The 13,591-nt window shown below is 41.0% G+C and overlaps 2 protein-coding genes across 2 annotated transcripts in view; both read left to right on the forward strand.

The window, feature by feature from the left end:
• The first annotated feature begins 245 nt into the window (after positions 1 to 245).
• On the forward strand, positions 246 to 5,599 carry LOC119442284 (heparan-sulfate 6-O-sulfotransferase 1-like). Its single transcript, XM_037707102.2, has 2 exons — positions 246 to 1,032; positions 1,475 to 5,599. Exons 1-2 carry the CDS (start codon positions 482 to 484, stop codon positions 2,166 to 2,168), a joined length of 1,245 nt encoding a protein of 414 aa, XP_037563030.1. The 5' UTR covers positions 246 to 481; the 3' UTR covers positions 2,169 to 5,599.
• Positions 5,600 to 6,486: 887 nt separating this feature from the next.
• Positions 6,487 to 13,591, forward strand: part of LOC119442285 (protein unc-80 homolog) — a 182,055-nt gene continuing 174,950 nt past the window's right edge. The window contains exons 1-4 of the mRNA XM_049662030.1: positions 6,487 to 6,863; positions 7,607 to 7,655; positions 10,106 to 10,126; positions 11,103 to 11,182. Of these exons, the coding sequence (XP_049517987.1) occupies positions 6,772 to 6,863; positions 7,607 to 7,655; positions 10,106 to 10,126; positions 11,103 to 11,182 (242 nt within the window). The 5' untranslated portion in view covers positions 6,487 to 6,771. The remainder of the gene's footprint in view (positions 6,864 to 7,606; positions 7,656 to 10,105; positions 10,127 to 11,102; positions 11,183 to 13,591) is intronic.

Consider the following 13,591-nt stretch of genomic DNA (forward strand, 5'->3'; position numbering starts at 1 on the left):
TCCTGTGTTCTTCCCACGACCTGCGTTCTTCCTGCCCCATGCCCGCGCGCATCTCCCACATCTTTAGTAAAAGGATTTAGCACAAGTAAAGCTGAGCTGTGCGACCGTGCTGTGCGACCGCGACCTGTGCGAGCATCGAATTCATTTTTCGACAACCAAAGAAAACGCGTAGACATAGAGAAAGAAATGCCGTAGACGTGAGAGAGAGAAGGGAAGTATTTTCGCTATGCATTTTCGGTTTCGAACTTGCGAACCACGCATGCGTAAGCCCTTCCGTGGCGTTTTCCACCGAGTGAACGCAGCGCCTCCTGGCCAGCGCGTCGACCTGTCGCACGCTTCCGCCTCTCATGTTCGGTTCTCCTTTTTGTCAACAAACATGGCAACTTACGTGCTTATGCTTCCGAAACGATGACTCTTGTGTTCTGCTTCCAACGACTAGTAACCTGCCTGTAGATGAAGGAAGCATAGAAAGTCTTGTGGCATGCACTGTTTCACGCCGACGGTTTGTCGGTCAGCGCTGGTTTGTGTAGCGTTTGTGACCGCGTTCGTGTTTATTTTGATCAGCTCCGGCAGCTCGTCGTCTCGACTTGCTTACCACTGGGTGCGACTAAAGCCATCACATTATTGGCAGAAGTTCAAAGAGCATCAGCTAGTCCACGGATCGCAGGCTGCGAGCTATTATGCTTCTAACAGCACGGAAAACGGACTTCAAAACGAGTTCGAGCCTTCGACCGTCCGAGACGAGGACTTCGACATAAGGGGCTCGGATGTTATCGTTCTATTACAAATACAAAACGCCGGTGCTAATTTCTTAGAACGGAGATTAATCGAAGACCTAGTGTTACAGAGACCTTGCGCATGCCGTAGAGGCCGAAAAATTTGTCACTGCTACAGACCTCGCAAGCGCAGTTCGTGGCTCTTCAGTAGGTACACGCTGGGGTGGAAATGTGGTGTCCATCCGGACTGGACTGAACTGAATACCTGTGTAGATCGCGTGCTCGACGAAGACGAAGGAGTCCCCACAAAACGCAGGCAAGTGCTGAATCAACATCGGGAGATATCTATGAGCGTAATGCGTTTACGGGGTGGATTCATTGCACATCTGTTCGTAGCGATGAAGACATAGTAGCCGGCCGGTGTGGCGCAGTTAATTACTATTTGCTCTCGCCAAAGTTGTAAGCATGTGTACGGCGTAAATTTTAATAGACAAACACAACTAATTTGTATTACAATGTGAAGTACATGCAGAACAGGTGATTGCACAAGTAGGTATGTTAACAAGTGCAGGTTGTGTCAAGTGCATGGAGAATCCATAAGATGTTGGCGTAAAAATAAAAATATCTAATACAGTTCACACGGGTCTGGTTTTGATGCTCATTGATATGGTGAAGCAATGAAGTTACCCTTGTGGGTCTTACTGAACAAGATGATGGACTGCCGCCAATTTTCTCCTAACGTTTCTTTAATTCCACAGGTATTTTTACATAACCGTGCTGAGAGATCCTGTGGCCCGGTTCCGCAATGAATGGCGACGGTTCCACCAGAATCGAGGCTGGCATGGCTCCCGGCCCCATCCTCACTTTTGCTTGGACCAACCAGTGTCAGTGCCTGCTCCCAGTGTCTGCTTTGAAGGCAGGAGACCTGAAAATATAACCTTTACTGAGTTTGTGTCCTGTTCAGCAAACCCTGCGCTTAATCGCCAGACACACATGCTTGCAGATCATGGTCTCATTGACGGCTGTCCTCAGAATGATTCAGTCGGATTGTTGCTTACTAAGGAGGACCGTGACATGGTTCTTTTGACCAGTGCAAAGAAAAACCTGGAACACATGGCTTTCTTTGGCCTTGCAGAATTCCCTCGTCTTTCAGAATCTCTATTTGAGGCCACATTCAAGTTAAAATTTCGAAGAAGGGCAAGACCACGTAAATTTTTACGTGGTCGGCTGATGGGACGTGGTCATGCAGTACCTTCACCCGGTGAAGTGGAAAAGGTGACAGCTGCCAATAGTTTGGACACAGAATTGTACAACTATGCTAAGGAGCTTCTTTTTGATAGATTTCACAAACTTAGTGACAGTGATCCAGCTGTAGAGAGGAATAGCAACAACGTGGATTCAGAGGATGATGAAAACTGGGCTGAAGAGGAGGACTTCTTTGATAACATATAGTAATGTTTTATTTTATTACTTAAATTTAATGCAACTAGATAGACTATTTGGATTAGTTTCATGTGTTAGCATAACACATGAAAGAAATTGGTCTTCAGACAATAATTTCAAAAAAATGCAGTCACCTGCTTGAATGGCTTGGAAGCGTTACCTTTGCAGGTTCTCTGATCTTCATTTAATATTCAGGCAGTTGCACATCTGCACCAACTTGCCAATCTTTCAGTGCTGCTGTAATATACTCATGGATCTTTAGCAAAAATGTGGGTCATAGGATCTTCAAATAGCTATTAGTAGTCATAAATTGCATTCAATTTTCTGTTGTTGTTCACTGTTGTTACTATCTTAAGTGCAGCTTTTACATAAGTATGATGGGTAACTTATGCGGGTAATCTTGCGTTTTTTCTGTACTGCACCATTAGCTAACACCACAGGTTCTGTTTAAAACAGCTCTTGAAAGCTGTAAATGTGCATGCTGTGTTGCACAATCAATAGGGAACTTTGGAGTGTACAGTGTGGTACAAGTGACTGCAGTTATCATGGGCCAGTGAGCAGTCACAAGCAGTTATTTATGAAACTTCATGTACATACTTTTGCCGGTGTCTTGTTGAAGCAGCCTTCATCACCATAATGTTGTTCCTTTTAGTGTATCTGTAATGTTCCTCACATTGTTGGTGTGTGTGATTGTGGAAACCGACGTTTGTTACTGTGCACAGCCTGATACAGTAGGGTGAAGTGGGCAGTTTCAATGCTTGTGGGTGTATGAATTCATCAAGCTGTGAGCTTAAATTTACAGATTGAACATATGGTTTCAATTTGCCTCTGCTGCCCAGTGCAATTGCTGCTTATGGACCATGTTCTGTCATTTTTACATTGCAAGTGTTTCCCACCAACAAAATGCAGCTATTGATTGAATACTGTGAGTCTTTATGACTAACAGAGTGCATCTAACAATTAAAAGGACACTAAAGATGACCACTAAATAAGTTTAGATTGATGAAGTATTCTTTAAAAACTCTATTTTAGTTCATTTTGCGTTAAGAGGTTGATTACTGGAAGAGAAAATGAAAGTCCCAAGTTTCACTTTTAAATATGTTGCACTGGAACGTCAGTGTGACTTCATTAATTTCAAAGTATCTTTTTCTTATTTGGGCTGTTGTGATTCAGTAATACTTCATCAAACTTGTAAAGTCCAGTTTTTGGGTCTTTGAGACTACAATGTAGTCGATATTTTACAAAAATTAACTAGGCCCGAGAAGACACTGTCAAAATCCATGAAAGTATGGCAAGGTTATAGCAGAACTTAAAGGCCAATTGCAAAGAAATTGCACTTAGGCTAAATTAGTTATAAATGAGTAGCATATACATACTGCTGAAGCAACCTTAGCAAAGCTGCAGGGCTGGTAATTGTCTAATTTTATTATTAGCAGCCTTTAAATAGCACCTAAGCAGATGACTCGTGCACCTAGTGGTTGGGCCAGTATGATGTAAGTTCCAGCGCGTCGCCTCCAAAAATTTTCAACATTCCATGGGAAGACGTGGGAAATGGCTAACCTTGTAGGTCATGCCTGGGAGCCGTGCATTCTTAGTCATGCATCACTTCCGGTGACAGTAGTGGCGGTGTCTTTTTTTTTTTTTTTTAGTTTCAGTATCTAAAACATCTACATTTGCAATCTTTTCATGACACATCTACTCATATTTGAAACGTAAAATTTCGCACGGAGACTGCTCTATGTCTACGCTGTCTGAAACTAAACTTTTTATGCGGCTAAAAATTTTGTTGCAATTGGTCCATAGTGCAGCGTCACCACCTGTCTTTTGTTTTTGCTTCATTTATACCCTTGCCAAGCCTCTTTTACAATAAGGGTGGCTTTTCTAGAGTTCTCTATCAGTTATTTATTAATGCAGCTCAAATTATTTTCCTCTTTAGCATCACTTTAAATATTGAAAGTGTTTCCCTCTAATAAAATGCAGCTGTTGTTATCATATTTGTCTTTATAAGTGCAGCTTCTCTGATAAGTAACTCGAGTCCATGAAACATGTGGGAAAATTCAGACTTTACAAATACTTTCTGTTACAGAAAGAAATCACTTAGTGATTTGTTTTTTTAATGCTGGCCCTTCAAATCTGCATGTTTTGCATCATTCTACATATCTCCTTACACTTGTCTGATTTCAACTGGTTTGTTGATGTGATGTGTTGGGATGGGGGGGGGGGGGGCGACAGTGGCCTCCAGTATTTCTTTTTTGTGTGTGATATCTTTGTTATCACTTGCAAATTCATTGTGAGCTGATCGAAATTTTAAATTTACTTTTGCTGTTAGTAATTTGGAAAAAAAAACAATGTGAGAACATGTGAATATTTGCTGCAAGACTTTAGCTACATGTATGTGATATCCATCGAGACTATTGTGAGTGATGTCAGTGTAATATGAACAGTGATGCCTTGTTTTTCGTGCCACGTTACATGGTAGCTTCTACATTGAAGGTAAGAAGTGAATATGAGTTAAGTTCAAGTTGGCAATAAGGAGGGCTGTGTTTGTCAAGATAGTTGCATGTCGGGATCACTTACCTCGAGTTTAAGGGCTCAGACATGCTCTAATACCATGATGAGGGAAGCAGCACTTAGCTTGTATCCTGGCACTTGGCAGCAGTGTCTTGATGCAGTGCAAGGTAAGAGTTACCTTTGCAATTTGCTGTGTGATGTGTTGTAGAGCTCACATTAATTTTGGAAGGTCATTTATACCTGGTGCCCTGGGCTATTACTAGGTGTGGATTTTTGCACATACCTGAGACTGTTTATGCAACAATTGCATTAACATATCAATGTTGTTCAGAAAAGAACACAAACAACATATAGTTCATGCTATTTTGTGCTCGCATAGTAAGTGCTGCCACTTTTCATACTCTGGACAAGAATTCCTCTGAAAAGCTGGTCTGCATGGCCAGTTTCTTTGTGGTGTGCACTGTGCAGTACCAGTGATTTTACTCTTTCAAACATTGCTTTCCAAGTTTTTCTCACTGCAAAAAAAAAAAAAAAAATTATGGGGTTTTACATGCCAAAACCACAATCTGATTATGAGGCACACTGTAGTGGGGAAACTCCGGAAATTTCGACCCCCTGGGGTTCTTTAACGTGCACCTAAATCTAAGTATACGGGTGTTTTTGCATTTCGCCCCCATCGAAATGCGGCCGCCGTGGCCGGGATTCGATCCCGCGACCTCGTGCTCAGCAGCCCAACACCATAGCCACTGAGCAACCACGGCGGGTTTTTCTCACTGCAGAAGCAGTCGAAATGCATATGGTTTTACATGTTTTCATATTTTTTATTTGCTCATGCAAGCACTCCTAATTTTCCTGTGTGTCTATATCATGTGTTATACATATTTGTTGTATGTACATACCACAAGAAGCAATAAATGCTCTCGGTGTTATGTGTGTTGCATTTCATGTTTGTATTGCACTCGGCATGCCTTTTCATACAAAAGCATTGTTTGCTGTCCTCTTACATGTTTTCATAGTGTATGTAAGAAGGAAACCTTTAACTTCTTTTGCAGGCATAACTTTTTAATGAAGTTGCAAAACCGCTTCTTGATATAGATTAAATATTGATGCTACATGCTAAATTTAGGACTGCATTGTGTGTTGTTAAAATTGATTAAAATTGCTGTCTGTCCAGAGAAGAAAAAATACCGCTTGAAGTCATCTTCAGTGACACTATGCGCAGGCTTCGCACCGATGCAATTAACATTGAAATGCAAACTCCTTTGTTTCAAACAAGCACAGCCAACTTATAATGCTGAACTCTAGACATAACTGTTAGCACACAATATTAAATATAAACGGAGTATAGGGTCTAACAAATGCTGTCAAATAAGAGGGTCCAAGAGAAAGCAGCGAAAGTATCTCTCGATAATCGCGAATGACAGTCCATAAGATTTCCCGATTAGTTACATAAAAGCGCTTGCGTAACTGGTAAGTAGGCTTGTTTGCAATGCCTCACTTTAGCAGCTGCATATTTTTAACTCTCTAGATTCTGCGCAATGCTCGCGTAGTCTAGTGCGAAGAATGAGTGATTGTAGGCTGCGTACTGCTACTAGAAAATGCAACTAATACGGCTGACTGCATGGGATCTGTTTGAAGTATGCTGCTCCACAAGTGTGCTGCGCAGGGAAGCATCTCGCGCAGATACTAGACGTGACCACGTCCGCATCGATAAGAATATCGCTCGTCGAAATATATACGCGTAAACCCCACAAATAGTACGCCGATTCCGTGCAGTACTGGCTGTGCTGCCCGCGGAACCAACCGCCAGCACCACTCGGAAAGGTGCCGCGGCTTGTGGTCGCGGCGGCGCCCGAACCTTGCTCGAGAGGCCGGATGGGAACTGCGCGGTCACGTGCTCTCCGGATGCGGGGGATCATCCAGGCAAAGATGGACGACGATACGTGAAGAGGCGCCGGCGAGGTCCTTTAACACGAATGTTTTTTCCCCCAACATTCCCAATTGTTTTCTCTTCCACATCCTGATTACTGCTTGGTAGCGCGTACGTTAAAGCACCCTGCAACGAAAACGTCCTAGGTTTTTATTGCAAGATTCAGTCGGTATGCCGAAACGGAAACTAGAAGAGGATCAGCATGAACCCGACGAACTGTCAGTGCCTCTGCCGATACAAACGTTTCTCTGGCGACAGACAAGGTATATATTTTAAAACAAATTCGCTTTCTCGTGCATGACACTCCAGCAAGTATGGACTGTTGATCTCGCTGTTTCTTGTGATCGGCGAACGTCCCGTCCCGTGTGCGCGCTGCCGCTGCGTTGTAGCATGGTGCGTATAGTGAAACCAATGAAGTCTCTAATCAGCTAATCGTTTCTTGCATATAACTGTACTTGATTCAAAAACTCAAGTTCTGTATGTTGTTTGACGTGCGCACACCTACGATACCAAAACGTTCGGTATCTAATTGATACGTTTCCACGCGTGGAAACGTATCAATTACGCGTGGAAATGTATCAACGTATCAGCGCGCTGATGTGTCGATATGCTGTGCTTGCGAATTCAATCACAGTTTTAATTGTTGATAAACATAGTGGATTGCGTTCTATTTATTTCGTATATTCGGGCCACCGGGCTCTGCACGCGTTGTACACTGTATATAATTGTACTCTTGCACACTTTTTTTTTTTTTTGAACATTGTTTATATCCTTCAATTATATAAACTCGCTGTTCTAACTACGTGACAGCCGGATTGGCGTGCTAGTCTTGTATAGCACACTGACAAAAAATAGCGCGAAAAATACACCATACGAGCGCTTGCACCGTGTTTCTTTCTCGTCCCTTGTTTTTTCGCGCTATTTTTCGTCATATAGAGTACCAATTAACTCACCAGCATTCAGTACTTCTTGCATACCACTTATATGCATTCTTTTTATCTTTCAGCCCATTCATACGTCCAAAAATTGGCAAAGCCCATGATGCATCAGCGATGGTACGATGCCTTAATTTATATCCATTGTGCGTTCTGCATGGCTAAAACTCAATATTTCATTGAACTAGCTGAACGTGTGCAGGGCCTTCTGTCCTGCACAGCAGGTTGTTAACGCTTTCAAGTGAGACAATGTTCAATATAGGATACTTCGTGAAATCTTATCAATTTAGCACACTTATGTGCAGATGGTGCAACAAGTGCCAGTTTTTCAATATTACACAGGCATTCTGCCAGGCCAAGGAATTTGGGACATTTCCACCAGAATTATGTTGCACATTGTAATGTGTTTCAAGTTAGCATAAAATAGTTTATTTACAGCTCTTAATTTAGATACAGAAAAAGGCTCAGTGGGAGAGTTTTCATGATATCTAGCTCTTTTAAGGTGACCATTTCAATATGCGCACCAAATAGAGCGCGGTTTCTTGGTGTAGGTTTTGTTTACAAAGCATCTCTGCACCTTACAAAAATCAGAGGTCGTGGTAACAAATTGCTCATGCATGCAATGGTCAGCCTGGTCGACTGGTCACAAGCCACACAGCAACTGTGTCTTAATTGCTGAAAGCTGGTCGCAGGCCATATAAACCATTCCTTCCTCTTGCAGTCTGTGCTTCTCTGCATTCCGCAATGGATAATGAGTTTGGTCCCCTTTACTTCTCTCAGAACGTGCAGCGCCCTTCGTTCTTCTCACCCCTATTACCTGTCGTTTGAAGCTTTTGGCAAGGTAATCACAATGCGGCTTCGCCTATGGCTCCGCCCCATGCATCAGTGATGTCACATAACCCCACCCCCCAATTTTTGTGGAGTCCAGAGATGCCTTTTAAATAAACCCTATGGCAAGAAATGTGGCGCACTTTTTGAAGTTCTCACAGTAAAGAATGTTTCAGTTCATGATTTGTTGCATGTTCTAAAAATTGAGGTGTCATACTGTGATTCCGTAGTTTTCGCTATGTAAATGAGCAAAAAAAAAAAAGTGAGACAAAATTTTGTGTGAGTTCTTTAAGCCCATTGTCTCAATAACTGCTTGAGCAGTCATCCCCGACGAGGAGGCTGAATCAGCCTTTAAAATGTCGGGTCTCTCCACTGAGAACTTGGCTGGACAAGCTTTCACCACTTTAAGTGTCTCAGAGTCAATGAAATGGTTGTTGAAGATGTTTGCCTTTAAATGTTGAAGAAAACTTCAACATTGTTGAAGAAACTTGTTGAGGAAAGCAACATTGTTGAGGACAACTTTGAGCTGAACAATGTTGTGCCTTTGCTTTGTCAACAGCTGGTCTTTAACACCATTCTGTGCAGTGCACTAAATTTACATGGGGTGTAATTGGCAAGAACAGGGATAGGATTCATTAGATGTTATGCCAAGCTTTCCTGAAGTGGGTAAAAACCACTCTGGGTGCAGTTAACATTGGCTGAATTTTTTCCATGTGTCAATCGAGGCTTCCGCTGAATTGCCTGCACAGAAAAGCCCTGCAGGATGAGAGGTGTCGTTTTCATTCTCAATGCTTTGCAGTACCAGGAGCGCCACTGAAGTCCTACATTTGTGGCTTGGCATTTGCTCGGTTCAAACATGTATTGGTATATATGTGCACAATTGACAAAAGGTGTGCCGAATTGTTTCAGCTTTTATGGGTTGAAGTTTCTCACAACATTTACACTCATGAAATTCTGTATTATATTTATCACCCAGGGCAACCTTCCCGTAGACCAATTGGTTCATGGAATATAAAGCCAGCATTGCAGTGCTGTCTTCTATCTAGCATTGCAGCACTCTAGTAGTGCCACTAGAGATGTAATTGATTAAAAAATAAAATTGAAAGATTAGGGGAAGCTTTATGACACACACCACACACACACACACACACACACACACACACACACACACACACACACACACACACACACACACACACACACACACACACACGCACGCACGCGCGATGAAGGGTTTCGCGCCAGACCCAGAGGTATATTCAAAAAAGGAAAAAAGACGAACGTTTATGGCATATTTACTGACTGACGTTTCGGCTGGAGGACCAACCTTCGTCGGAGTGGAAAAAAAAAAAAAATATATATATATATATATATATACATACATACATACATACATACATACATATATATTTTTTTTCATTCTTTTCTCACCCCAAAGCAACCTTTATTCCTCATATCTCTAATGAAAAAGACAAAAAAGACATATATCTACTGCAGCTTTGGTAATTATATCAATAATTTCAATTACCATGCCATCATAGTACTTTTGCAGAAACAATGGCATCAATTACAGTTCCTTTATTCATGCAAACTTGTGCGCGCATCAAGAAGGGCTTCTGCTGGAGCTCTCTATCTGCATTTACTTATTTGAATTTCTTGGTCTTGGACTGGATATTTTTGTGATCCTGAGTGATCTGCAAAACATTTCTTGAAGCTTACACTTTTTTACTTTCGTTTTTCAGGAGCAAAGAGAAGCATGCAAGGTTAGTATTAGAAAATTTTGGTTCCTGCTCAATTGTGGCCCAGGTATTGTGTACCAGCACATTTTTTTTTTTTTTTTTTCAGTTTAGTCCTTATGGTATGTCATAAAAGTAGGTAAACAAGGAAGAAGCCCACTCTGTTATGGAAAATTTTGCTTCAGTGCACATTGAAAGTTCTTACAACACAAATGCAGCCAGCTAGAAAATAAAGAAACAGAGCTAGGCATGATGTTTGAGAGTAGTTTTTAAACTTTGGCAGGTGCTACTTTGGCTGTGATAAAATTATATGCAGTGTTGGTGTAATTACTGTCTCTTTTTCTTAACTTTCCTCTCCTCTTTCTCTGTACCCTGTATTTTTTTCATGGCTGCGGGACAGTTCAGGTGTCCACTGCCAAGTGAGACTATTACAATTGCCCGCAGCCTTTCCTTTCCTACCCTCCTTTCTGTCCTTTGTTAGTACAGTCAGTACTACTACTGCTATAACTACTGCCTGTGTAATGGTAGGGGTCTTGCTGGCTAGTGATAAAACAGACAAGAAAGCACATGTTACAAGATATCGTGCGCTTGGTGGTAGTACCAAAGGTGGCAACGGGCAGAGTCTTGCTATTCAACCATGGGATGAACAGTACTGAGACAGTGGTGCTCGATGCTTTTAAAAGTATGTAATGAATGACATCTAATGCACCTCACAATTTCAGAAAGAAAATTAGATGTCAGCCAAAACCCTGTGCCAGAATAGAAATGCTAACTGTTTATAGAAAAGTTGAAGACACACACATACAACTAGTAGCAGCAATTTTATAGTAATGGTTCATGACTATGATTAGCCAATAGATAGGGCAATGTGGTAACACCAGTGTTTCACTGCATTGTTCCCCTAGTTAGATTCATGTTGTGCCACCACTTCATTTTTCGTTGACTGAGTGCCACTTATTTTTCTGCATGTAGGTTGATGTCTGCCTACTTTTTTTACTTCCAGTCCTTTGAGAAAGTATTGGTTCAAAATATTCAGTTCGGCTTATCACCCAGTTTGACTGTTGCTATCAAGAGCATCAAGAGGTTCGTGTTGCTTTTTTTATTCTTTCTTATATGACTAGAATAATTAATCTTTCATGTGGAGCTACATTCAGCAAAATGTGAACTACAGTGATAGTACTATACTTACTCAATTGCAACGGTCACCAAGTTTTCACGATCAGAAATCAACAATGCATTGCCGTCGTTAGTAACATGCACCCTAATGTTCATATTTCAAGAAGTTATAAATGCAGTGCTCTGGATTGTTCACTTACCACTGTTTTATGGTAAGAGAGACAGAGAGTAATTGCAATTTGTTTTTACTTAGAAAGAGGAAACTTATTGTATCCAAGGTGCTGTAGATCGGCATCGCTGATCATCGCTAATCATCACTCTCGGAGGCCTCCTCACCAATATCAACCACCCAGAGCATCTTATCTTTGGTGCTGTCTATAACACTTGAGATACTCATTTTTTGAACACTTTGCAGACTATGACAACTTAACTATACAGTTCCGAATATACGAAAGTCAATAAACAACTTGTAGAGCGTACATAAACCTAGCGCAGCTCACACAGATTGCAGCGGTGTGTGAATTGGACTGGATTACAGAAATGTTACATTCATACATTCTGGAAATTCATTCCAGCCTGACAAGCTCACTGGCTACAGTTCGTAAATTGCAATATGTGCGTAAAATAATTAACTAAGAAGTTAATTGGTGAAGTTTTGTTAATTAATTGAATATGTGTTTCGATAACTTGTGCTATTAATGTCCGCCTCATCGAATAACCCAGCTCAATGATAAGAATTATGCTACCTGCCACAGGCGATTTCTAAAAATTCCGTAAAACTTAAAAATGAACACCTTGTATATAAAAGCCTACATCTAATTGGGCAAAATAGATTCTTTCTAGTACTTATACCAAAACACTGTATATAAATGAAATATTTGTCATTCTCACAATTGTAGCACAATGCTTCATGGAGAACCTGTACGAGGTTCTTGTAATACAACCTTTGTAGCTTGGGAAAATATATATCCTAGTCCTAGAATCAAACCTGGGACCACTAGCTGACTGGGCATGCTGTACTACCGATTGAGCTAGCTGAAACACTGGGAGGTGTTAATGTGGGGCCTAATTAATCACCTTAAACTGGCTGGAAGCCACAACAATAGATTAATTAATGAATTCTACCAATATCTGGAAGGGGTGGATGTACTTTTAGGAGAGAAAAAATTTGCCTTACACCAGATTGTTGCAGAACTCTGTAAGTGACAGTCATAGGAGTTGTTTGAGAACCAAACTTCTGAAAAGAACTAGGTAGAAAAGAAATTTCTGCTCAGCAATCCAGTTTGGCCAGGAAACTTGGCCAGCAGTCCAACTGCCTGGCCACTTAATTCACTGTACCAACTGTCCACACTTTCTGCCGTCATAAGGTAGAGGTCCTGGGTTTTCTTATTTCTCATTAGGGACAAATTTTTCTCCAGCTACAAGGCTTATCTTTTGAGAAACTAACATGGGTTTCATTTGTAACAATCTCTTGCATTCAAATGCATGGTAAATTTTCACTTCATGAGACCATCTCCGCATTGCATATTTCTGCAGATATGTTGAATGCATTTATTGCATTATTTCTGCTTTCAGTGCTTTTAGTTTTCAATTAATTGGTCCACGTATGGCCACTTGCTAGCTTTCGGGTTAGGCAGGCTGGCTACCCTAGAGATGCAGTAATCCTAGGTTTGCATCCTTGACTAATGCTGAATTTTTCTTTCAAGAATTGCATGTAGGTTCCTTTCATAGCATTTTGATGCAATCAGGGAGACGGAAAAGATTCCTTTTGTGAAACTACCTACATCTTGGATGATATTGCAAAATTCATTTTGTTGAATATAAATGATAATTATCATTGATGTTAATAATGGTAATTTTAATAATTTACTTTTAAGAAGTTTGAGTCATTTACTGCTTGAAAAATTTAGTTTTAGAAAAGGTTTAGGTTGCAAATGTTCTTAAATATTGGAGGAATTTCGTATGCTGTCCTACAGAGCATAGGGTCACATTCAGTTACAAAATGAACATGACAACACTGAAGATTGATCTCTGATGTAATGCAGAAGTATCTGCACCATCTTCTGCAGCATGTTAGTTGGAATTCATTAGTGCTCGAAATGCTTTTTAAGGTCAGCTGCTGGAAATTGTGGGTTCCTGAAATTTTCCCTTGCTTTCATTGTGCTCCCGCAACAGAATTTCTGTTTAAAGCAAGTACTCCTTCTTGTTCCTTCAAAGAAGTAAGGTTTCGTTGAGGGGATTTCCCAACACAACTGTGCAGCAAATAGCAGTGAGTGAAGTTCTGGCTTGCTGTTTGCAAGAACAATTTTTTAACAAAGAATAAAGGTTCTTTCATGTTGGTGTAGGGTGTTTGTAGAGTATTATTTAAAGAAGACC

The sequence above is a fragment of the Dermacentor silvarum genome, chromosome 2 (assembly GCF_013339745.2).
Source record: "Dermacentor silvarum isolate Dsil-2018 chromosome 2, BIME_Dsil_1.4, whole genome shotgun sequence".
NCBI classification, from domain to species: Eukaryota; Metazoa; Arthropoda; class Arachnida; order Ixodida; family Ixodidae; genus Dermacentor; species Dermacentor silvarum.

Coding starts and splice junctions, on each gene's coding strand:
- LOC119442284 (XM_037707102.2), top strand. CDS start 482: ATGCACTGTTTCACGCCGACGGTTTGTCGGTCAGCGCTGGTTTGTGTA. Junction 1,033..1,474: donor GGAGTCCCCACAAAACGCAG/GCAAGTGCTGAA, acceptor TTAATTCCACAG/GTATTTTTACATAACCGTGC.